At 49.5% G+C, this 24,175-nt stretch overlaps 1 protein-coding gene across 1 annotated transcript in view; it reads left to right on the forward strand.

Moving 5' to 3' along the window:
* The window catches only part of LOC309794544 (BRD4-interacting chromatin-remodeling complex-associated protein-like), a 56,646-nt gene extending 32,755 nt beyond the window's left edge, over window positions 1-23,891 (forward strand). Inside the window, exons 2-4 of the mRNA XM_082606176.1 lie at window positions 21,321-21,366; window positions 21,473-21,515; window positions 23,518-23,891. Of these exons, the coding sequence (XP_082462302.1) occupies window positions 21,326-21,366; window positions 21,473-21,515; window positions 23,518-23,694 (261 nt within the window). The 5' untranslated portion in view covers window positions 21,321-21,325 and the 3' untranslated portion in view covers window positions 23,695-23,891. The remainder of the gene's footprint in view (window positions 1-21,320; window positions 21,367-21,472; window positions 21,516-23,517) is intronic.
* Window positions 23,892-24,175: the final 284 nt, after the last annotated feature.

The following is a 24,175-nucleotide window of genomic DNA, read 5'->3' on the forward strand; positions in this document are numbered from 1 at the left end:
CTGGTGTAGACTGATTGGCTTAATTTGCCTCCTGGGTTGGTGTGCAGGGTGGGGCGGGTGGGTAAGTCCTGTGGAGCATCCCCCCACTGTCCTGGGAAGATGCGCCCACCTCCTCTCTCTCTCCGTGTCTGTCTCTGAGACGTTCTCTATGGCATCGGCCCCATCAGCACCTCTGCTCAGTTCTCCCTTCTCTGAGCAGCTTTCTGTGGTGGGGCCCAATTCCACCCCTCCCCCACCTGTGACCTTTCACCTCCTCTCCCATCTGCCCCTGACAGGTTCCCTCTGGGCCCCTGGGCCTTGCTCTCATCCCAGTGGCCGGTCCCCCACTGTGAGCCCTGCCCGATGGTTCCCTGGTCAGCCTGTGATGTGCCCCCCCTGCCCACCACGCCCACCCCCAAACCTGGTCACACACCTACTCTGTTCAGAATCAGCTGTGACCACGGAGAACGGTCCCCCTTGTCATTCAGTCCATGTTTACACAGAGGGAACAAAACAGACCGAAACCTGGGCTCACCCGCTCCTCCTTGCAGAGCCAGGCAATAGATAAGACAAATCAGAGTCACACGTGAGCTAGTAATCGGAGCTTTGAAGTAAAGCAAAGCAGGAGAGGGAGGTGGAAGTGCTGGGTGAGGGGGTGGGGATCACGACTGCCAACAGAATCAGGTTGAGCCTCACCGATCTGGTGCCAAGGTCCTGAGGCAGGTGTGTGCCTGGTGCATTGGAGGAATGTGGAGCAGGCTGGTGTGGGTGGAGGGGAGTGAAGGAGGGAGAGAGGGTGAGAGGTGAGGGCAGAGGTGGGATGGGGGCAGATGGTCACAGTAAGAACTTGGACTTTGATTCAGAGTGAGGCAGGAGCCATGGGAGAGCTCCGAGCAGAGGAGGGACGTGTGAGCGGACTTGCATTCTAACATGATCCCTTTGGTCACCATGTGGGGATGAGATTGTAGGAGAACCAGGGCAGAATCAGGGGGACAGAGGGGACAGAACCTGGTTGATGTTTGTCACAGCGAAAAACCAACATCACTATGAACCCAACTCCAGAATTGATTCAGATTTCCTTAGTTTCCCCCTAATGTCCTTTTTCTGTTCCAGGACTCCACCCAGCACACCACATTACACTGCGTCCTCATGTCTCCTTAGACCTCTCTTGGCTGTGACAGTTTCTCAGACTTTCCTTACTGCTGATGACCTCGACATTTTGGGGCACAACTGGCCAGGGATTTTGGAGAATGTGCCTCTCTCGGGATTAGTCTGATGTCTTTCTCGTGATTCGATAAGGGGTTAGGGGGTTTGGGAGGAAGACCACAGAGATAAAGTGCCCTTCCCATCTTATCACATCAAAGGTACATACTATGCCCTTGACTTATCATGGCTGATGTTGACCTTGATCGCCTGGCGGAGGCCATAATACTTGTGATTCTACACTCGTGGCAGTAAAAATGGTAAGCATGTGCCTAATGCATATCTATTTACATGCATCCATTCGTTTTAATCCTCACAACCCTCTGAGGTGGGCACTACTTTTAATCCCATTTTATAGAGAAAGAAACTATAGGGAAAGGGAGACTGAAGTGACTCGCCTGAGGTCACACATCAATTAAGTGGCATTTGAACCCAGAAGGTCTGGCTCCAAAGTCCAGGCCTTAACCGTCACCTGTTTTTTATAAACTGTATACGTACATGACTCCACTTTGGTACATTATAAAAAAATACATAAAAAGTAGATTAAAAACAGGTGAGGAAGATTTTTAAAAATCAAACATTTTACATAGCATTATATTTATCAATAGTCATTACTAATGATAAAACCTAAAGGCTCTATTTTGAATGATGTTCTTGATAATTAAAGTTTCAGTCAGCTTTTTGCCAGTTCTGTTGAAAACATCACTGATTTTCCTTTTTTTTTTTTTTCTTTTTTCTTTATTTTTGGCTGCGTTGGGTCTTCGTTGCTGCGCAGGCTTTCTCTAGTTGCGGCGAGCGGGGGCTACTCTTCCTTGCAGTGCGCGGGCTTCTCATTGCAGTGGCTTCTCTTGCTGCGGAGCACGGGCTCTAGGCACACGGGCTTCAGTGGTTGTGGCACGTGGGCTCAGTAGTTGCGGCTCGCAGGCTCTAGAGCGCAGGCTCAGTAGTTGTGGCACACAGGCTTAGTTGCTCCGTGGCATGTGGGATCTTCCCAGACCAGGGCTCAAACCCGAGTCCCCTGCATTGGCAGGCGGATTCTTAACCACTGCGCCACCAGGGAAGTCCCTGACTTTACTTTTTAATGTGGCTTAAAAAGAGCTTACAATAGGAACAGCTTACAATAGGAATGGGACCATCGTCTTTATTTTCTGCTTACATTAACTGTGTTTTCTTTCTTTGAGATAACATTCACATAGCATAAAAATTAACCATTTTGAGGGGGAAGGGATAAATTAGGAGTTTGGGATTAACAGATACACACTACTATATATAAAAGAGATAAACAACAAGGACCTACTTTGTAGCACAGGGAACTATACTCAATATTTTGTAATAACCTATAAGGGAAAAAGCAACTGAAAAATTATATGTATATATATATATATATATATATCTGAATCACTTTGCTGTACACCTGCAACTAACACAACATTGTAAATCAACTATACTTCAATTTTAAAAAGTTAACCATTTTAAAGTGCACAGTTCAGTGGCTTTTAGTACGCTAATAATGTTATGCAACCATCACCTCTATCTAGTTTCCTGCCAACCCACCTATCTAGGATAATTTCGTTTGCCCAAAAGGAAACCCTATACCCATTAAGCAGTTTCTCTTTGTTTCTCCTCCCCCCAGCCCCTGGCAACCACTAATTTGCTTTCTGTCTCTATGGATTTACCTTTTCTGGACATTTCTTAGAAATGGCATCATACGATATGTGACCTTTTGTGTCTGTAGATTATGATTTGTAACGTTTTGGTTTCTTTGTTAGTACTTTCTTATGCCTTCTGTCTCTTCTTGTGAAGATAGTTTCATTAAAAGTTGATAACGTGATATATAAGTGAAGTTACTCGAGAATGTATTGTCAAGCAAAGGGACATCACGGTCTCTGCTTTGGGGACCTTGTACCCTTCTGAGGCACCTTGCTGCCTGGACTATCCATCACCTTCTGCCCAGCATCAATGCATATATTGATTACCCGTCCAGCTGAATATGTTTTATCTCCGAGATTAGGGAATAAATAGAAATTGACATTTTACCAATGGAAAAGAACAGAGAGCCCAGGATGAGAGCCAGGCAAGATATGGACATGTGGTCTGAGGCCAAAGTGGCCAGTGGTCACATTGATGGGGAAGGGAGAGACTTAATAAACCAAGCTGGGGACCAAAAACCAGTCATTCATTTGGAAAGAGATGAAATGGGATCCCTACCTTACACCATATAGCCCCAGATGGTTTAAGGATTCAAAGTCAGATGTAAACTGCCAATCTCAGTTTAGACTTTGGGGAAAGGCCAGATTCTGAAACAAGACACACAAAGAGCTGCTGGGTGAGGAAGATTTGAAGGCCTTGCATATCTCAGCTAGTTTTCTCTGTCTCTGAGGCTCTGAGCAGCAGCCCTCCCTGCTTTGTCCTGGGTGGGAGGCCAACCCCTCTCCTAATAACATAATTAGTAGCTTTGGGACCATCAGAATACCTTAGCGAGAAATGGCCTTAGCTGGAGCAGCTGCTTGATCAACCAGGAGAGCTGGTGTAAGGGTGCGTGTGCACTTCACATCCTGCCTGGCTGCCCACTTTTAGCTGCTCTGCCCTGCTGTCCGGCTCAAATTCCAGCGGGCCCTTGACTCTGCTCTTTCCCCTACACCTCCTACCTCCTGGTCAATCCGTCTGCAGGCCCTATTGCTTTGCCATCAAATCCAGACTCCAACCACTTTTCGCCTCTTCCCCTGCCACCATTGCCACCTCTCTGGGCTCCCTGCTCCCATCCTTGCCTCGTGCAATTCTTTCTCCACTCAGCAGCCGGAGGGATCCTGTGAAAACCCAAGTCAGGTCACGTCCCTGGACTCACCCAGAATAAAAGCCCGAGTCCTCACCACGGCCCACCAGGCCCTCTGTGGCTGACCCTGATCGTCTCCTCAACCCCGCTTCACCTCCTTGCTGTTGCTCAAGCAACCCCAGCATGTTTCTGCCACAGGACCTTTGCATCTGCTGTTCCTTCTTCCTGGACCACCCTTCCCTGGGTGTCTGAATCACTCCTTCCCTTACCTCCTGCACATCAACTCAGACTCCCCTTTCTCTATGAGGCCGCCCCAACCACTTTCACTAAAAATGCACCCGCAGCCCTCCCCGCCCCCTCCCCACAGCACCTTTCTCCCGCCTTCTTGCTTTCCTCCTCTCGGCACCATGTCTCTGTTCTCTGTTTGTCATCTGACTCCTGCCCTAGAACGTCACCAGGAAGAGTAGGGATGTCTGTTGTCCTTGCCGCTGTCTCCCCAGCACTGTTTTGTTGAGTGGGGCAGTGGAGAGTCCTGGGAAGGGGAAACCACGTGACCTCAAATCAAATGGACCTCTTTGGCCCGAGTGGGGAGCTGAGTTTAGAAGGGACCCGAGAGGAAGCTGGAGGCCGGTTAGCCACTCCCCTGCAGCCCTCCAGACGGTGAGCACAGACAGGGTTAGACGGACGTTGCTGCTTGTAAGTAAGCCCTGGAGGAGGGTGGGGGGGCATTTGTTAAGAAACAGGATGAAGTGTGACATCTTGAAACCAGGACCACAAACCCATGGCTGGCTCAGGACCTGCCCACCCAGCTCCCTGGCCCTCGTGGGGTAGACCTCAGGCTCCCACTTCTCAGGACTCCCCAGTGGTTCTGCCTCAAGCATCATGTGAGAGAAATCGGGCCATGATTAGGGAAGGCTCCTGACAAGTTCAGGAAGAAAAGAATTTCTGCCGGGGAAGGGTAGAGGGAAGGGAGGTCGTGCCAGCAGATGCCCAGTTTCCCAGTATTTTCATGGACACTGGAGTTGAGGCAGTGGGGAGTCCTGGAAGGCTGTCCAAGGATTTGGTGTCCCGAAGTCTGGGTTCAAATCCCAGTTCTTCCTTTTACCACTGAATAGCTTTTTAGTTTGTGTGCATTCGGCTGCAAGTAACAGTTTACGCTGATGAGTGATGGTGGAAACTGTCCTCTTATTTTTTTTAACACATTTTTTAAAATGTACTTTTTGGGGAATTCCCTGGTGGTCCAGTGGTTAGGACTTGGAGCCTTCACTGCTGTGGCCCGTGTTCAATCCCTGGTCAGGGAACAAAGATCCCACAAGCCTCGGGGCATGGCCAAAAAAAACCCCCCCAAAACAAAAAACAAATTATAAAAAACCAAAAGCTATTTTTGAAACATTTGCAGCGGAGTGTCTCCGTCCCATCTTTGTCCCATCTGCTGGGTCCCCCTCCTAGTTCATAAGTGGGTTTAGTGCTGTAGAGATCCTTCTGGAAGTTCTTTAGACCTAGAAAGGCATTTAGGATATATAGTCTTTTTTTTTTAAGTAGATGTATAGTTGATTTACTAGAATATATATTCTTGTATCTCCTCCCTACTGTCTTTAAGCAGATGGTAACGTTTTATACACTGTTCTGCATTTTACTTTCGCACAGAACAATAGTCGTGGAGAACTTTCTCTGTCAGTATATGGAGAACATCCTTGTTCCTTTTTAAAAAATAGCATCTTTATTAACATATAATTCACATACCATGAAATTCACCCATCTAAAGTGTACAATTCAGCACTTTCTAGTAGATTCACAGGTTATATATTCAAGATTCTATAATGTGCAACCATCACCACTATCTAGTTTCAGAACAATTTTATCACCCCCCCCCCAAAATTTTGTGCCCAAGAACAGCCACTTCAAATTCCTCCCTCTCCACAGCCTCTGGCAACCACTAATCTTTCTGTCTCTGTGGATTTGTCTATTCTGGACAGTTCATAAAATGGGATCATACAATATATGGTCCTTTGTGTCTGGCTTCGTTCACTCAGCATGATGCTTTCAAGGATCATCCATGTTGTACTGTGGTATATCAGTACCTCATTCCTTTTGATGTCTGAGTAATATCCCACCAAATTGAGAGACCACGTTTTGTGGATCCATGCATCCGTTGGTGGACATTTGGGTTATTTCAACCTTTTGGCTATTATGAATAATGCTGCTATGGACATTTGTATACAGGTTTTTGTGTGAATGCATGTATTCATTTCTCTTGGGTCTATATGTAGGAGTGATATTGCTGGGTCACATGGTAACAGTGTTTAACTGTTTGGGGAGTTTCCCAGACTACTTTCCACTGAGGCCCCGCCATTTTCCATTCCCACCAGCAGTGTATGAGTGTTCTGATTTCTACACATCCTCACCAGCACTGATTATTGTCTGTCTTTTTGATTGTAGCCATCCTAGTGGGTGAAGCAGTCTCCACTTGTGGGTTTTTTTTTTTTTTTTTTTTTTTTTTTTTTTGCGGTACACGGGCCTCTCACTGTTGTGACCTCTCCCGTTGCGGACGTGCAGGCGCAGCGGCCATGGTTCACAGGCCCAGCCGCTCCGTGACATGTGGGGTCTTCCCAGACCGGGGCACGAACCCGTGTCCCCTGCATCAGCAGGCGGACTCTCAACCACTGCGCCACCAGGGAAGCCCATCCACTTGTGGTTTTGATTTGCATTTCCCTGGTGGCTATTGATGTTGAGCATCTCTTCATGGGCTTGTTGGCCGTTTGTATTCTTTAAAAAAAATTTTGTTTTAAATTTTACGTTGGAGTATAGTTGATTTACAATGTTGTGTTAATTTCAGGTATACAGCAAAGTGATTCAGTTATATATGTACATATATGTATTGTTTTTCAGATTCTTTTCCCATATAGGTGGCCATTTGTATTCTTCATTCTTTTTTACAGCTGCATAGTATTCCCATTTAGATGGACCCAGTTTATTTAACCTGTTTTCCAGTGATGGCCAGTGGATTACTTCCAATATCTCGCTGGTAGACACACACCTTGCCCTAAAAACCTCCTAAATGTATAATTTTGGATATATCAGGTTGTACCTGTAGGATCAGACCATGAGTGAAATCTCCAGGTAAAGGGTAAATAAGTGTGCTATAATCTTGACCAATATTTCCCTGTACTGTTGATTCTCATTCCCACATGCCATATTTGTGAATTCATCTACCTGCTAAAATTTCTTTGTAACCCCCAGATCAGCACACCGGGTGCTTTCCCAGTCATTTACAGACATGTGCAGAGCAAGTGAAAAATTTGAGTTGTGCTGTGTGCCTGTTCCCAGCTGAGATCAACCAGGGCGACCCTCTGTCTTCTTGTTTCAGCTCTTACTGTAGCCAAGTGGCTTTTTCTTGGTCTGTTTAGTGCCACGTTTTTCACATTTGGGGGCTTCTGGTTGCTGGTTTAGCTGTTTAAAATGCCCCGCAAACATTGTGCTGAAGTGTTGGCTAGTGTTCCTAAGTTCCAGAAGGCTGTGATGTGTCTCAGATGAGCTTCGTTCAGGTGTGAGTTACAGCGCCGTTGGTTATGGGTTTACTGCGAATGAATCAGCCGTATATATTAAATCAGGCGTCTTTAAACAGAAACACATGTAAAAACAAGGTTATGTATTGATCAGTTGATGAAAATGTTGGGACCAGAGGCTCATAAGAACCTGTATTTCCCCCAGGAGCAATAGTTCCTTATTCTCTAATTCAGTGTTTGTGGCAACTTTGTCGAACATAACTACCACGAATAACAAGAATGGATTGTGTAGGGTTTTTTTGTTTTTTGTTTTTTTAAGCTGTGCTTTACTGGGATACAAAGTAAGTATAATAAAAGGCACAAACCTTAAGTGCACTGCTTGATGAATTTTGGCCAATATTACCTATGTAACCATCACCCAGATCTAGCTACAGACCATTTCCATCATCCCAGAAGATTTCCTCGTGGACCTTCCTAGTCAGTACTTAGCCCTCTCCCCCTCCTGCTGCTCGCTTAAGGCAATCACACCTCCGATTTTTTTCCCCATCACTTTCACTAGAACTTTACTTCAAGGGGATCGCACAGTGAATGGTCTTTTGTGTCTGGCTTCCTTTCCTCAGCATGGTGGATTTGAGATTCATCCATGACCTTGCGTGTATCAGTAGTTTATTCCCTTTCATTATCAAGCTGTATTCAAGTGCGTGGATATAGCATAGTTTGTTTCTCCATCTACCAGTCGATGGACACTGTGCTGTTTCCAATTTGGGGCTTTTGTGAATAATGCTGCTATGAAAATTTCTGTACAAATGTTTTTGTAGACATACTTTTCACATCCATTAAGTCAATTCCTTGAAGTGGAATTTCTGGGTCATAGAGTAGGTGTATGTTTAACCTTAGTTAATTCAGGCTTTTAGTTCTCTTCTGGAACAACACATCTAGTTGAAGGCCATTCCAGGCATAGTTGGCAGCTCAATATTGCCAGGATGCTGGGTCTGTCTCTGATTCACTGGGCCTTCCCCCTCAGGAGTGCAAAATGGCTGCTGTAGCACTGGCCATTGTCACCATGCTTCACATCATTCTCTCAAGCAGGAAAGAGTAGGGGCAAATAATCTTCCCAATGTAAGGTTCTGTCTTTTTTATCCAAATGTAAACATCTTCCCATGTCCACACTTGGCTGCAAAGGAGGCTGAGAAAGGAAGTCTCTGGCAAAGGGGCAAAAGGCCTATACTCACTGTGAGTCGTCCTCTTAGGAGGGTACATTGCTGAATGGAACCAAATCCAAGTTCTGTTTAAAAGGATATCAGACTGAGACTGGCTGTTGGACCCTCCTGAGCCTCGGAGGGGACCCTGCGAGGCCACATTGTCAGGGGCCTGGGCACTGGCTAGGAACTGGTGGCTTGTGTTCTATGCAAGAGCAAGAGCCCCAGAAGGAAAACTAAAGAGACAAAAGCTTCTAGAGCAGTGGTCCTTGGACCAGCAGCATCAGCATCACCTGGGAACTTGTTAGAAATGCAAATTTTCAGCACCCCCCGCCCCTGCCCCCAACCTGCTGATTCTGAAGTCCATTCTTTCATTCTTTCTTTTAAAAGCCTTCCAGGTGATTCTGGTGCCTGCCCACGTTTAGGAACAAGTGGTCTAAAGCATGTGTGGAATGTTGTAGGGGCTTTTCTTTCCCCTTCGCTTCTCTTAACTCCATTTTTTCCTGAACTTGAAGTGTTCTCTTCTGCTTGATGCCCTGGGCAGCCCTGTGTCTGGTCAGTGTAATCGCTGCTTTTGTTCCCTTCACCCCACCCCGTTACCTGTTTCACTCCTCAGAGTTTCCCCCCTGTTTTTTACACACTAGTATTAAGAAAAAATTCAAAAACCTTTTCAGATGCCTGATTTTCTTGGCAAGTCTGTGGCTTTATAGCTTCATTTAGAACAGCGGTGAATGGCAAAAAGGGAAAGAGAGAACATACCAAACATTTCTAGTGTGTGACTACCTGTGTAAACAAGGCTTTTAGGAGCTAGACACCAGTTGCTTTATGAGCAATCCAAGTTTTATAGGGCACGCTTTTATGTTGTTAAACTAATTCAGTGATTTTAGAACTCTAAAGGTCGCTGAACATAAAGGTGGTGTCGATTTTAATTGCTCTCCAAAGAGCTCTTTCTTTCTCTCTCCCCAAAAGTCTGGGTGGATGGATAGATGAAAAGAGAGATGGTGAGGCCTGGATCTGGGCAGGAATAGTGGTCATGGAGAGGAAGAGATAAAGTGGAGAGATTTGGGAGGTGGAATGGGTAAGACTTGGGTGAGGGACTTCCCTGGTGGCACAGTGGTTAAGAATCCACCTGCCAATGCAGGGAACATGGGTTCAATCCCCGGTCCGGGAAGATCCCACATGCTGCGGAGCAGCTAAACCCATGTGCCACAACTAATGAGCCTGCGCTCTAGAGCCCGTGAGCCACAACTACTGAGCCTGCATGCCACAACTACTGAAGCCCATGCACCTAGAGCCCATGCCCCGCAACAAGAGAAGCCACCACAGTGAGAAGCACGTGCACCACAACAAAGAAGAGCCCCCGTCGCCGCAACTAGAGAATGCCTGCACGCAGCAATGAAGACCCAATGCAGCCAAAAATAAATGAATTAATTAAAAAAAAAAAAAAAAAGAAAGAGTTGGGTGAGTCAGAGGTGTGAGGTCAAAGTTGGTACTTAGTCTCTAGAGAGGGCTGTATCAGCTAGCTGCTGCCACATAACAAATAACCCCCAAGTTGAGAGGCTGTTCTGGTTACTGTTGCTGTTTAACAGATTACCCCAAAATGTAGCAGCTTAATGGAACAACTGTATTATGCTCACAGGTTTTATGGGCCAAGAATTTGACATGGAATTTGACATAGTGGGTCTCTGCTCCATGATGTCTGCAGTCTTGGCTGGGAAGACTCGCAGGCTGGGGGCTGAGGGCTTGTTCATATGCCATGCATGGCACCTGGGCTGGGATGACTTGAAGATAAGACCATCAACCAGAGCATCTACTCATGGTCTCTCCATGTGTCTAGCTTAGGCTTCCCCATAGCATGGTGGCCTCAGAGCGGTAAGAATTCTATTAAGGTGGCTTAGGGCTTCCAGGGTCAATGTCCTGGTGGACATGGCAGAAACTGAGTTGACTTTTATGACCTAGCTTCAGAAGTCACATAGTGGCACTTCTGTTGCACTGTCCTGGTTGAAGTAGTCACAAAGTTTCCTCAATTCAAGGGGACTGGCAAGATCCCACCTTGGTAGATCATGGGAGGTTGTAGACATTATTTCAGCCATGTTTGGAAAACACGATGCGCCACAGTGGATTAAAACAAAACTGTGGTTCCACTGGTTAGAATTTGGCCTTGGGTACCTCTGGTTACTTCTGTCTTACCTGGGTGTGGTCAGCTGTAGGTCAGCTAGGCAGCTCTGCTTCTAGGGCTTGGCTGGCTGTGAGCTGGGATGATAGAGGTGATGGGCATGTGTCTCTTGTCCTCCGAAAGGCTAGCCTGGACTTTGTCACATGGCAGCTGGGCAAAGAGTAGGCTCAGAAACGCACACCATCACTTCCACCACATTCTGTTGGCCAAGGCCAGTCAGAAGGCCAGCCCAAGTTCAAGGGTTGGATAATAAATAGGAGGAGCTGTAAACAGTGGGACTAGGGAGAAGAAGAGTTTTTGGCCCCAGTGGTCTTTTTTCCAGATCCCCTTGCCATCAGCCCTCTCCCATTTTGCTGGGCCTCTCTTCTCAATCAGCGGATTCACAGAGTACAGTCCTTGACCCACGGAAGGCTTTGAGAGTCCTTGTGATGGGCTGCAAAGATGTGTAGAAATGCCAACTCGTTTGTGTCAGGTTGTGTTTGACTGCAAATAACGGAAAACCTAACAGTGGCTTAAACTGTAAGGATTAAGAAGTCTGGAGGCAGGCAACCCATGAGGAGTGTTAAGAACCTAGTCTTTTTCTCTCCTCTCATCAGTTATCCTCCGTAGGTGGGCTTACCAGCCTCAGATTTATTGCCTCATGATTGCAAAATAGCTGCCACAGCTCCAGTCTTCTCAACTGTATTCAAAGCTGGAAGCAGGAAGCAAAAGACTTTCTCCCTAGAGAAGCTCTGTCTTTATATTCTGGAAGAAAACCTTTCCCAAATTCTGTCTTCCCCAAAAGATTCATTGAGCAGAACCCAACTCTGTACACTTTGGCTTTTACTTATTTGCAAAACTATGGCTAGCCTAGCTGCTAGGAAGCCTGGGAAAGTGAATGGCTGATAAAGGGGAGAGCAGTGCCACTGGCCTCGTCCAATTATTTTAAAGCTATTTTGGCCACAACCCACAGTCGGAAATATGTACACACAGAGACACACAAAATTGAAACGAGTATCACAAACTGATCCTTTTGCTTACCCTGTGTGATGCCTTTGAATATTTCCTATTCTATCCCATTCCATTTGACCCCATACTCTTTAACTTAAAACAAAATTCCTTGTCACAACCTGCTAATTGGATTTCACAACCCTCAAAGGCATGACCCATAGTTGGAAAAAGACTGACTGACTCAGAACAGCGTTTGTTTACATCTTGGAATTGGCAGGGGTTACCCCGAGCAGCATCAGGCTTCTGTGAGCAAGGCGAGGAGGGGTGGGGAAATGGTGTTTGGAAAAGCAACAGCTAGACTTTGCCACATCCTCTTCACCTATCACTTCCCATGAGCAAATGGTAGTGTCCCGTCGACTTTGATTTTTATGACTTGCAAATAACCTGAGGGTTACTAGCATTAAATTAAATCTAAATTAAAATTAGCCTGTTTCTGGAGCTTTGCGGGGACTTTTTTTTTTTTTTTTTGCGGTATGCGGGCCTCTCACTGTTGTGGCCTCCCCCGTTGCGGAGCACAGGCTCCGGATGCGCAGGCCCAGCGGCCATGGCTCACGGGCCCAGCCGCTCCGCGGCATATGGGATCCTCCCAGACCGGGGCACGAACCCGTATCCCCTGCATCGGCAGGCGGACTCTCAACCACTGCGCCACCAGGGAGGCCCTGCGGGGACTTTTAATTCTGTATCCTGCTCAGCAGCCTGGCTTCTGCACAACTCCTGATGACAACGCAAAACTCCGATGGCATTCCAAGTGCCGGAGGAATTCACAGGATTTTCTGGAAGGACACTTGGTCATTGTTGCATCCTGGCTGTTCTCTTGAGCTGGTTGTGGTTTCGCAAGCCCATCTTTTCGTGCTTTTGATAGCCCAGTGGTGGAGAAGGAGGTTCTTCAGAATCACAGGGTCTGAGTTCAAATTCTGGCCTCACAGTGTGGTTTGGGGCAAGTGTCCTGACCCCTGGGAGCCTCAGTTTCCTGCGCTGTGGGAAATGTTCCTCCTGCCTCCCCGGGGCCTGGGAGGAATCAATAGGTGTGGGGTTAGCACAGGGCCTGATACCAAGGAAGCACTGGGGCAGGGTAGGCTCTTCCTAGATGTATCAGCCAGCTTCGGCTGAGTGCTTTGCAGTAATGAGTGAGCCCTAGATCTCAGCAGCTGACAGCAGCAAAGGCTCCTCTCTCGCTCGTGTGTCCGAGCTTCGTGCATTGGCTGTGGCTCCGTCCACGTACCCATTGTCATGCCAGGACTTGGGCAGAACTTGGGCAGAACCGTGCGATGGCTTTTAAAGCTTCTGCTCTGAAGGAGCGCAAGGCGTCCGCTCCCCTGTGCGTAATTTGGGGTTGCAGCTTTGCATGCTAATTGTGTGTCCCCCACCTCCCCGGTCACTTTTTCAAAAGCTTTTTGAGTATGTGTGTGTCGAGGAAGGAGAGGGGCGTCTAATGTCACCCCTGGTTGAGAACCACTAGTCCTGATCTTGCCCAAAGTCAAGGACTGGGTCTGCTTTTGTTCGTTACGGTATCCTCAGCTCTCCCCCATGCTGGACACAGAGCGGGCAATTAGTAAATGCCTTTCTCACCAGGCTGCTCTTTGAACGAATGATTGGGTTTGTTTAACCACCTGTGCAAATTCATTTGTTCACCCCACAAATATTTAGTGACCCCCTACCATGTGCCATGCTCTGTGCAGGCTCTGGGTGTCCCACAGGGAACAAAACAGACAAAATCCCTGTCCTCGGGGGGGGGGGTTGACATTTTGGTGGGGGAGACAGACGACAAAAAATCAGAGAGACGTATGATTTTTTGATGTTCAAGTATTTTCAAAATAAAAAATTTTCATTTTGGAAAACTGCAAATGTGCACAAAGTAGAATAGTAAAACATGGACCCCATCAACCAACTCTTTGCCAATTTTCAGTTTTCCGCCACTCTGACAGACCAGCGCTGTCCAAGAGAGCTTTCTGCCACCGTGGGAATATTCTAGATCTGCGGTGTCCTGTGTGGTAGCCAGCAGCCACGTGTGGCTGTCAAGCCCACGAAATGTCGCCACCGTGACCGCAAACTAAATGTTTAATTTCCTTTACACTCTTAAGGTAAATCTTTTTTATTTAAAACTTTCACATTCCTCCTTGTCCCCCTTTTTTTCCCATGTGTTTATTGCAGTAAAATATACATAACACAACCTACCATCTCAGCCATTTCGAAGTGTACGATTCAGCGACAGTAAGTGCGTTTGCATAGTTGTGCAACCTTCACCCCCATCCTTCTCCAGAACTTGTAGCATCTTGCAGAACTGAAACTCTGCACCCACTAAACAATAACTCCCGGTTTCTCCTCCCCTGCCCCCAGTCCCTGGCAGCTGCCATTCTACTTCCTGTCTCTCCGTCATAAGTGGCATCAGATGGTATCTTTGTCTTTTTGTCACTGGCTCACTTCACCTAGCTTAAGGTCATCCATGCCGTTGCGTGTATCAGAATTTCCTCCCTGAATGCTATTCCATTGTAAATAGACACCACATTTGGCTTATCCATTCATCTGTTGATGGACACTTGGGTTGTTTCTACCTTTTGGCTCTTGTGAATAGTGTTGCTGTGATCGTGGGTGTATAAATCTGTCTTCAAGACCCTGCTTTCAATTCTTTTGTGTATATATCCAGAAGTGGACTTGCTGGGTCATATGCTAATTCTATTTTTAATTTTTTGAGGAACCGCCAAAGTGTTTTTCACAGCAGCTGCAACATTTTACATTTCCACTAACTAACAGAGCACCAGGGTTCCAGTTTCTCCAGGTCCTCGGCAAGACTTGTTAATTTTTGGTTTTTTGATAGTAGCCCTTCTAATGGGGGTGGGGCGGCATCTGTGGTTTTGATTGCATTTCCCTAATGATTGGTGGTGTGGATCATCTTTTCCTGTGCTTATGGCCATTTGTATATCTTCTTTGGACAAATAGCTACTCAAGTCATTTGCCCTAATTTCATTTCATTAGCTTGAACTTAAATGCGCGTAGTCACACATGGCTAGTGGCTTCCGTATTGGACAGCGCAGGTCAGTATGCCCCTGACCTCCCAGAACTGGATTATTTTGCAGTAAATCACAGACATTTGATCACTTCACCCCTATGTATTTTAGGATGTATTACTAAAAGGTAAGAACTCTAAAGGAAAAAAAGCAGAAAAACAAAAACACTATGCCATTGTTATACCTAGAATCTTCATCACAATTTCTTAGTATCATCAGATATCCAGACAGCATTCAAATTCTGTCTTTCCACTCTCAGTGGGTTCATTTGTGTCTTTCAAGGCTCCCTCTGTCTGCCGGGTTGAGAGCTGCAGGCTCCTGGGTAGCCCTGTGCATGAGTGGGTAGGGGGCACGTATCACTGGTTGTGTGTGGCCCATGGTTTCCCCTTCACCACTCTATTTAGCCTCGTTTATCTCACCTGACAAATGGGGTAACAACAGGGGTTTGGAAGGACCCAAGGAGACCTGGTACCTGGCAGTTGAAGTCGGACCACGTGCATAATCAAATGATATGTAAACCCTTCCATATGGTAACTCCATTTTTAGTCTTTTAAGGAGCCTCCATGCTGTTCTCCATATTGGCTGCACCAATTTCCATTCCCACCAACAGTGCAGGAAGGTTCCCCTTTCTCCACACCGTCTCCAGCATTTATTACTTGTAGACTTTTTGATGATGGCATTCTGACTGGTGTGAGGTGATACCTCATTGTAGTTTTGATTTGCATTTCTCTGATAATTAGCAATGTTGAGCATCTTTTCATGTGCCTGTTGACCATTTGTATGTCTTCTTTGGAGAAATGACTATTCAGGTGTTCTGCCCACTTTTTGATTGGGTTGTTTGTTTTGTTGTTATTGAGTTGTATGAGCTGTCTGTATATTTTGGAAATTAAGCCCTTGTCAGTCACATCATTTGCAAGTATCTTCTCCCAGGCTGTAGGTTGTCTTTTCCTTTTGTTTCTGGTTTCCTTTACTGTGCAAAAGCATGTAAGTTTGATTAGGTCCCATTTGTTTATTTTTGCTTTCATTTCTATTGCCTTGGGTGTAAACCCTTCAAAATGTGCTCAAGGGCCAAATGTGACAAAAGGCACCAGGTGGAAAAGCTGGGGCCTGGGGACTTTTGTCCAACCCGACTGTGCTGTGGCCAGAAAGCTTTGGGAGTTGCCCCACTAGGTAAGATTCACAATGGCAGCTAAAATGATTGTGTAACAGTATCTATCGCTTACAAAATACTTTACTACACCAGAGGATTAAAGGCCTAAGAGCCTCTCCACTGCCATACGTGAAAATAAGGACTATGATTGTGCCCATTTTACAGATGAGGGCACTGAAGCCTAGAGCGGTGAAGTCACTTGCCCGACTTCAGCCCATGTGTGGGGAAGTGGAGATTTGAACTGCTGACTCCAACCCCAAACTGTAACCCCATGCTGGGCCTCTTGGCATCAACCTGATAGGCGACATAGATGCCAACCCTGGCACCTGAACAGGGGACCCATCTCAGAGGAACCCCGGACCTGCTGATCATTGACAAATGGTTTTCTTTTTACTATGGAAACTTTCGAGAAGATGTACATTAACTAGAATGGTGTACTGAGCCCCCAGGTAGCCATCATCCAGCTCTAACAGTTACCAACATTTGCCATGTCTGTTAGCTCTCCTCCCCCACTACAACTCTATGCTGATTATTTATTTTGTACAGTTTTGGTTTTTTGTTTTTTTTTTTTTTTTGCGGTACGCGGGCCTCTCACTGTTGTGGCCTCTCCCGTTGCGGAGCACAGGCTCAGCGGCCATGGCTCACAGGCCTAGGCGCTCCGCGGTATGTGGGATCTTCCCGGCCCGGGGCACGAACCCGCGTCCCGTGCATCGACAGGCGGACTCTCAACCACTGCGCCACCAGGGAAGCCCTGTTTTGTACAGTTTTTTAAAGGTAAAATTAACATGGTTGAATTGATATGTGTTGACATACAGAAACCTGAGCTGTGAATTTTTAAACCCCCATGTAACAGACACCCCATCACCATGCAGAACCTTGCCCTCTCCCCGGAAAGTCCCCCTCGTCCATTGCTCTGCTGTTAGCATCTGAATGAAAACACATGGATAACAGATTCTCACAGGCTGGAGCCTCCCACTGGACATTCACCCGCAGATCCCCTTTGGAGAGCCCTGTTCAGGAGACACCCACCTCCTGGCTCTACTTCTGGTCCGACTGACGTTTACAGAACTTGGGCCACACCCAAAGCTTGGGGCATGGAGGAGGGGGGAACCCACATGGAGCTGGCGGCGCTCCCAAAGCCACCTTGGGCGCTTGTGATCACCCTGGTCCAGGGCAGTGCACCTGGAATCTAGATGGGCCAGGATCCCGTGTTCCAGGGTCTTGTGACAGATGCTTTCTAGCTCTTTCCAGGGCCTGGGGCTCTCCATAAAAAGGAGAAGCAGCTCTCGTTCCTGCTCTCTCTTCCATCTGCTCGCTTTATCGCTTTTTTGGATCTGAGCTATCCCAGGCATTCACAAAATGCTAACAAAGGCTGTCACCCAGCTTCGTCTTATCTTGACCCTGTGGCGTGTTGGCTTCACATTTAAAAGAGAAACAATATGACGAGAGGACCGTCTGTGGGATAGTGGTTAAGGGCGGGGACTCTGGAGTCAGCCGACCTTGGCTCAGACCCCAGCCTGACCACTGACCACTGGAGGGATATAGGGCGTATGGCTCACCGTTCTGAGCCTCGCCTTCCTCATCTGTGGAATGGGGCTGCGAAAAGCACCTGCTTCATAGGGATTCAAAGACGGTGAACAGGCTGATACGTGCAGAGTACTTCAAACCAGCAGCCATCATCATCGTCATCACAGCCACCATCATTACTGTCATCAGGTCAATCCTTGTTATTCGTGGATTCCATATTTGTGAATCCGCCTGTTTGCTAACATTGTTAACCCCCAAATCAGTACTCACGGCGCTTTCCTGGTCACTTGCAGACGTGTGCAGAGCCGTGAGTCTATCTTGAGTCTCCCGATGCACGTGCTACCAGCTGAGGTTGAACGCGGCGACCCTCTGCCTCTCTGTTCAGCTCGAGAGCTATAAAGAAGCATCCTCTTTAGCGCCCTGTTGTTTTGCACTTTTGTGCTTTTTGTGGGTGGTTTTGCTGTTAAACCCGGCCCCTCCCGTGTAGGGCTGAAGGGCCGCCCACTGTCCATAAGCACAGGAAGGCTGCGATGTGCTCTGGAGAGATCGCGCGTGTGAGGTGACCTGCCCTCAGGCATGAGTTACAGCGCTGTGGGCCTTGAGCTCGGTGTGAGCGAATCAACCGTTTATGTTAAACAGGGTGTCTTTATTGTTTTTTTAAATTATTTTTAAAATAAATTTATTTATTTATTTATTATTTATGGCTGAGTTGGGTCTTCGTTGCTGTGCGTGGGATTTCTCTAGTTGCGACGAGCAGGGGCTACTCTCGTGGTGCGCGGGCTTCTCATTGCGGTGGCTTCTCCTGTTGCGGAGCACGGGCTCTAGGCGCGCAGGCTCAGTAGTTGTAGCGCACGGGCTCTGTTGCTCCACGGCATGCGGGATCTTCCCGGACCAGGGCTCAAACCCGTGTCCCCTGCATTGGCAGGCGGACTCTCAACCACTGCGCCACCAGGGAAGTCCCAAACAAGGTGCCTTTAAACAGAAACACACATAAGCCAAGGGGATATATTGATGGGTTGATGAGAATGGGACCAGAGGCTGGCAGGAAGCTAACCCTGTCTTTCCCCAGGGGCTGCGGCTCAGCGGCCATAATCGCAAATTCACGGTGACCTTATAGGACATAAGCACCTCAGATGATGAGACCTGACTGTAGTTTGCTAGATTGAAGTGCTGATGGATTATATCATATAATGTTATATACTATTGCATGATGTGTGTGTGTGTGTGAATATATATATATATGTACACACACTGTATGTAGATATAGTGCAGTGTGTCTGCATATATATATGTGATAATGTACAGTGTTGTTTCCTGTGGGTTTTTGTTTTGTTTTTTTTTTTTTGCGGTATGCGGGCCTCCCACTGTTGTGGCCTCTCCCCTTGCAGAGCACAGGCTCCGGACGTGCAGGCTCAGCGGCCATGGTTCATGGGCCCAGCCGTTCCACGGCATGTGGGATCTTCCCAGACCGGGGCACGAACCCACGTGCCCTGCATCGGCAGGCGGACTCTCAACCACTGCACCACCAGGGAAGCCCCTTTCCTGTGGTTTTAAACTGGTATTTGACCTCTCGTCTCTCTGGCTACATCTTTCTCCCTTTCACTGACTGTCTCACTCACAGCCTCTCTCTCATTCTCTCTCCACAGCTGGCCCCCAAAAGGACCCTCCCCACATCCCCAGCTGGGGGCCCTGCGTAGAGCTGGAGTGGACGCCCCCTCCTTCCCTTCATGATTCGTTTGTAGCGCAGGTAACCAGCCAAGCATCCCGCTCATTCCCGGAGGGGCCGTGGTCTCCCGTCCACCTCCCCGGAAGGGACGTTCCTTCTTGGAAGAGCCTGGCTCAGCCACATCCTTCAGCCCCGCCCTCTCCAGCCTGGGCCCCCTGGGTCATTCGGGCCATTCCCCCCCAACCTCCATGCCATCTGCAGGCAGGATCTCCCTCCCCCCTTTCCGTCTTCTCCAGATTCTCTGCAGATCCTGCCTTGTCATTCCCTGGCCAGGCCTTGCCCACCTTAGGCTGGTTGGGAAGGGCAGGGGCTCGTAGGCCACAGAGCTGGTGACATGGGAAGACAGTGGGTGTGGGCGGAGATATGAAGCCAGAGAGAGTGTGTTATCTTGCCGCACGGATGCAGCAAGAGCCTTGGAAGGGCCTCTCTGGGGACAGTCCCCGGGGCCAGCTCTAGAGGCGAGCGTGATGGGTGTGTGAGGCTCCGGAGCCATGTGTTTCTGTTCTAGACTGGGCTTGTTAACCCAGGGCCCGTGAAGTGTGTACGTGTGTGCATACGTGTGTGTGTGTGTGTGTCCCATGACACACTTCCCCTGGGAAAGAACGTGTAACATTTCTGGCCCACATGCATGTTTCTGGCAAGAGGGTCCTTTGTTTTCATCAGACTCTCCAGGGTACTGTCCAGAGGAGCCCCTGAAATAACCATATGGGTTCCCTCCCTGAGATTCTTTACGTCACAGAGCCGTCGAGGGTAATAGGGGCTGTAGTGGTGATCAGGAAGTTCAGAGAATGCTATTGAGGGTTAGGGATGGTGACCCAGCTGGGGGGGGGGGCACTACAGTCACCATGTCCTCAGTGAGTTCGGGACCATCCCCCTCCCCCTACCAAGAAGAAAAAGAGAGGGTAACAACTCCATGGCCCTGGACTGGGATTGTGTGTGATTTCTCATCGTGTTCTGTCTGCGTGGTTGGGAGGGAAGGATGCGTGGGCTGATGGAAGGATAGGCGGATGGGGACTTCCCTGGCGGTCCAGTGGTTAGGACTCAGTGCTTTCCCTGCCCGGGCCCGGGTTCAGTCCCTGATCGGAGAACTGAGATCCCGCAAGCCTCTCAGTGCGGCCCAAAACAGTAAAAAGGAGGAGCGGATGGAAGGACGGGTCAGTTTGTGTGTTTGGAAGACAAGAAAGATGGGCGGTTGGGTGGAAGTTTGTAAAGATGGGTGCGTGGAAGCTTGGTAGGATGTCTGGAGCAGTGGTGGTTGGCGCGGGGGTGGATGGGCAAACAGAGAACTTGTTTTCTCACTTGTAAACTGGGGCACACGGCATCCCTTTCCCATGGGGGCTGAACAAGCTAACATTTGTGAAACGCTTGGGACAGTGCCTGGCACATGGTAAGCAGGAGCCAAATGTTAGCCGTCCTCATCCTCATCATTCTGACAGGCTCGGCCCGGCTCTGGCGGTTCCTCTGACTCAGAGCGCCTGCCCTCCTGGCCCCTCTCCCTCTCTGTTCCCTTCCTTGAGAACCACGCTGCATGTGTCTTCCAGGGGGACCCAGAGCCTGGGCCCCTTCATGCCGCCTCCCCTCCCTCCCTCCTTCACCCAGTCACGTGTAGGACAGGAGCACAGGCTTGGGGCCAGACTTGTGGGTTCAGGGCTGGCTCTGCCACCTGCTAGCTGGGAGACAGAGAACCATGGTCTCAGCTCTTCCTTTTACTCATCTGCAAAGCGGGGGTGGCAGGACCCACCTCGAGGGATACTGTGGGGATTAAATGAGATACATGTGTGTGAAGCACTTAGCACGGGGCCTGCATGTGATCAGGACTCAGTCTGGGTTGATGTCATCACCATCGTCATCAGACGCTGGGGAGAGAGAGGGAGGAGGAAAAGGCAGCTGTCTGTCTCTGATCAGGAGGCTCTGGTACGGAGGGCACCTGCCCCACCCCTACCCATGCCCCTAGACTTAAGGGGACAGAAAGCCTGACCCCTCCAGGGGTCTTGGCCCCAGGGAATGGTCCTTGCAGGGAGGGTCCTGGCACGCTGCCGACATCTAACTTGTCTCCCTTGCCCTCTTCCCGCCCTGCCCCGTCCAGTGGCGATGGATGATGAGGATGGGAGATGCTTACTAGACGTGATTTGGTGAGTAATGGGCTCCCCACCCCACCCCACCCCACCCTCCCCCACCCTCTCCCTCCCCTCCCCTGTCCCTCATGTCCTCAAATGTCTCTCCCCTTCTCTCTTTCAGTGACCCTCAGGCCCTCAGTGACTTCTTACATGGATCTGAGAAGGTGAGTGCTGGGGCAGGGAGAAGCATCCCCAGGGCAGGGGCCTGTGGAATTGGGAGCTGAGAGACACTCCCCGCTGATTCAGTAGACATCTGCCCCTTGCCTTCCATGAGCCAGGCCCCAGGGTTATGGCAGAGAGTGAAAGAGATGGCAAATCCCTGCCCTCACTCCATACACATTTCCTTGGTAAACAAAGCAACCGAGAGCTAATAAAGGTGATGGTGGAAAGCACCATGCAGAGCAGCATAAGAAATAATAATGTCACTTGCACAACAAAAGAGGTTTAAAAGAAAATGAATGGGAGGCGGAAGCAGGGGCTTCTTCTCTAGCTGGTGTGAAGCTGAAGGATCAAAGGGAGGTGCCCATGGCGCTCTGGGCAGGGGAAGGACAGGTAGGAAGGTTGGAAAGTTTGAGAAAGAAGGCCAGTGGGGCCGGAATGAAGGGGAAACTAGAAGGTGGTAAGACTGGAGTGGACAAAAATCACCAGGTCATGAAGGGCTTGGAGGACTTGATCGAGGAGTTCAGACTTTATTCTGAACGTGACAGGCAGTTCTGACGGGTTATTAAGCAGGAGAATGCCACATTCCGTTTGCCCTCCAGGGAATGGAACAAAGTGGGGGAGAGTGGATGTCTGTTGAGCCATGAGGAGCTGTATCAGTCACCCACAGCTGCATAACAAGTTATCCCATCACTTAGTGACTTAAAACAACATTTGTTAGAGCTCTCAGTTTCTGAGGGTCAGGAACTGGGGAGTGCTTAGCTGGGTGTCTAGCTCAGTGTCTCCCCTGAGTAGCAGTCAGGATGTTGCCTGGAGCCACTGTCATCTGAGGGCTTGTCTGGGGCTGGAGGATGTGCCTCCACAGTGACTCACTGCCGTGGCAGTTGGCTGGAGGCCTCAGCTCCTCACCATGTGGGCCTCCCCCTAGGATTGCTTGAGTGTCCTCACAGCATGGCAGCTGGTTCCCCCAGAGCAAGTGACCCAAGGGAGAGAGCCAGGAGGAAGCTCAGTGCCTTTTATGACCTAGTCTCCAAAGTCGCACACTGTCACTTCCGTCATACTGCATTTGCTAGAAGCGAGTCACTAAGCCCGCCCACACTCACAGGGAGGGGACGGAGCTCAGCTCCTTGAGAGGGGATGTATCAAATAATCTGTGGAGCGGAGGCGAGTGCGGAGCAGAAGTTGGTGGCCTGGGCCCCAGGGCAGGCACGGGAGGAGGTACCAGACGCTGGCTCTGGGATCTGTCTGGGAGGCAGGATCACTAGACTTGCTGGTGGCTTAGACGGTGAGGAAGAAAGAGCATCCAGAATGCCTCCTGGACTTGACCTGAGCAGCTGAGTGGGTGGTGGTACCGTTCTCTGAGACTGGGAGTTCGAGGTGGATGCCAGAAGTCCAAGGGCGGCTATTGGATATAGCAGTCTGGGGTTCTGGAAAAAGATCAGCTGGACAGAGAAACTGGGGAGGCTTGGCTGTGGACAGCCATTCATTGGGCGCTTAGGGCCTGTTGTAGACATTGCCTATGTCTGCAGGAACGAGACAGGTCCCTGTGCTCCCAGACAACGGGAACAGCACGCACGTTAGGCGCCCGGGTGGCAGGGCGTGCCAGGTGCTTGGGCTGGGCAGTGGAAGGAGTGACTTAGTAGGAAGGGACGGACAGTTGTCGGGAGGAGGTGACAAATGTGACAGGCCCTGCCAGCTGTGTTACCAAAGACGCTTGAGCAAAGCCACGGAGGCAGGATTCTAGAGTTCAAGGCAGGCATGTCAGGAGAGGCTCGGACTCAGTGCTGGGGTTGCCTCGCATTTTAATCTTGCAGCCAAGCCCCTTTCTTTGGGGCGACTTTTCTGGAGGCGGAGTTTCCTGTACCCCTCGAATCTCCCCCCGCAACCCCCCCACCTCGTCTTTGTCTTTTTGTCCCATGTAACCCTCAATTGGTTTTTGTTCTAGAGGTGGGCCGGCCCACTGCCCAGCTGACCTTTGACCTTGGGTGGGGGCGGGTCTTGGTGCAGCTTGACAGTGATGAGCTCCTGGATAATCCCGGGGAGGCCCGTCGAAGTGCCTTCTATGAAGGTCCTGGGGTAAGTGGCCCGGGGGCTCGGGGAAGGCCGTGGGCTCCAGGCATCACCCAAGTCGCCTGTGGTGGCAGCCAGTGGGGGAGGGGAGAAGGGGTCGCACTCGTCCCCTGAGGCACTTTGCCGGGAGGGGGGCAGGGGGCAGTCACTGAGGAGCAGTGTGGGGTGGAGGTGAGGCCGGAGCTGCTGGGCCCCCAGCTGTGCCCTCCGACCCCTCAGAGAAGGAGGTGTGGTCCTGAGTCCCTGGCCTTGGAGGGCAGCTGCTACAGAGCTGGAACAGAGGCAGAGGCTGGCTCTGGAGTTCACAGTGGGCAGGGCGGGGGCGCTGGGGGGTCCTGTCCCGGCCCAGCCATGGGTGGGGTGTGTGACCTGGGGGAAGGGGATCGACTGTTGTGGACCTCAGTCTCCACCTGGAAGATGAAGGCAGGGGTGATGAGCAAAGCCCAGAGCGGGGAACACAGTGGACTTTTATTGAGCACCTACTGTGTGCCGGGCCCATTACTCAGTGCCAGTCGTCCCTCCCTCTTCTTCCTCTTGTGTGGCCTCTCCCCTCCCCGCTTCGCTCCCCATCCCTCCCCCTCCTTTTTCCTCCTCC

This window comes from Mesoplodon mirus (genome assembly GCF_964341445.2).
Source record: "Mesoplodon mirus genome assembly, chromosome: 19".
Classification (NCBI taxonomy): domain Eukaryota; kingdom Metazoa; phylum Chordata; class Mammalia; order Artiodactyla; family Ziphiidae; genus Mesoplodon; species Mesoplodon mirus.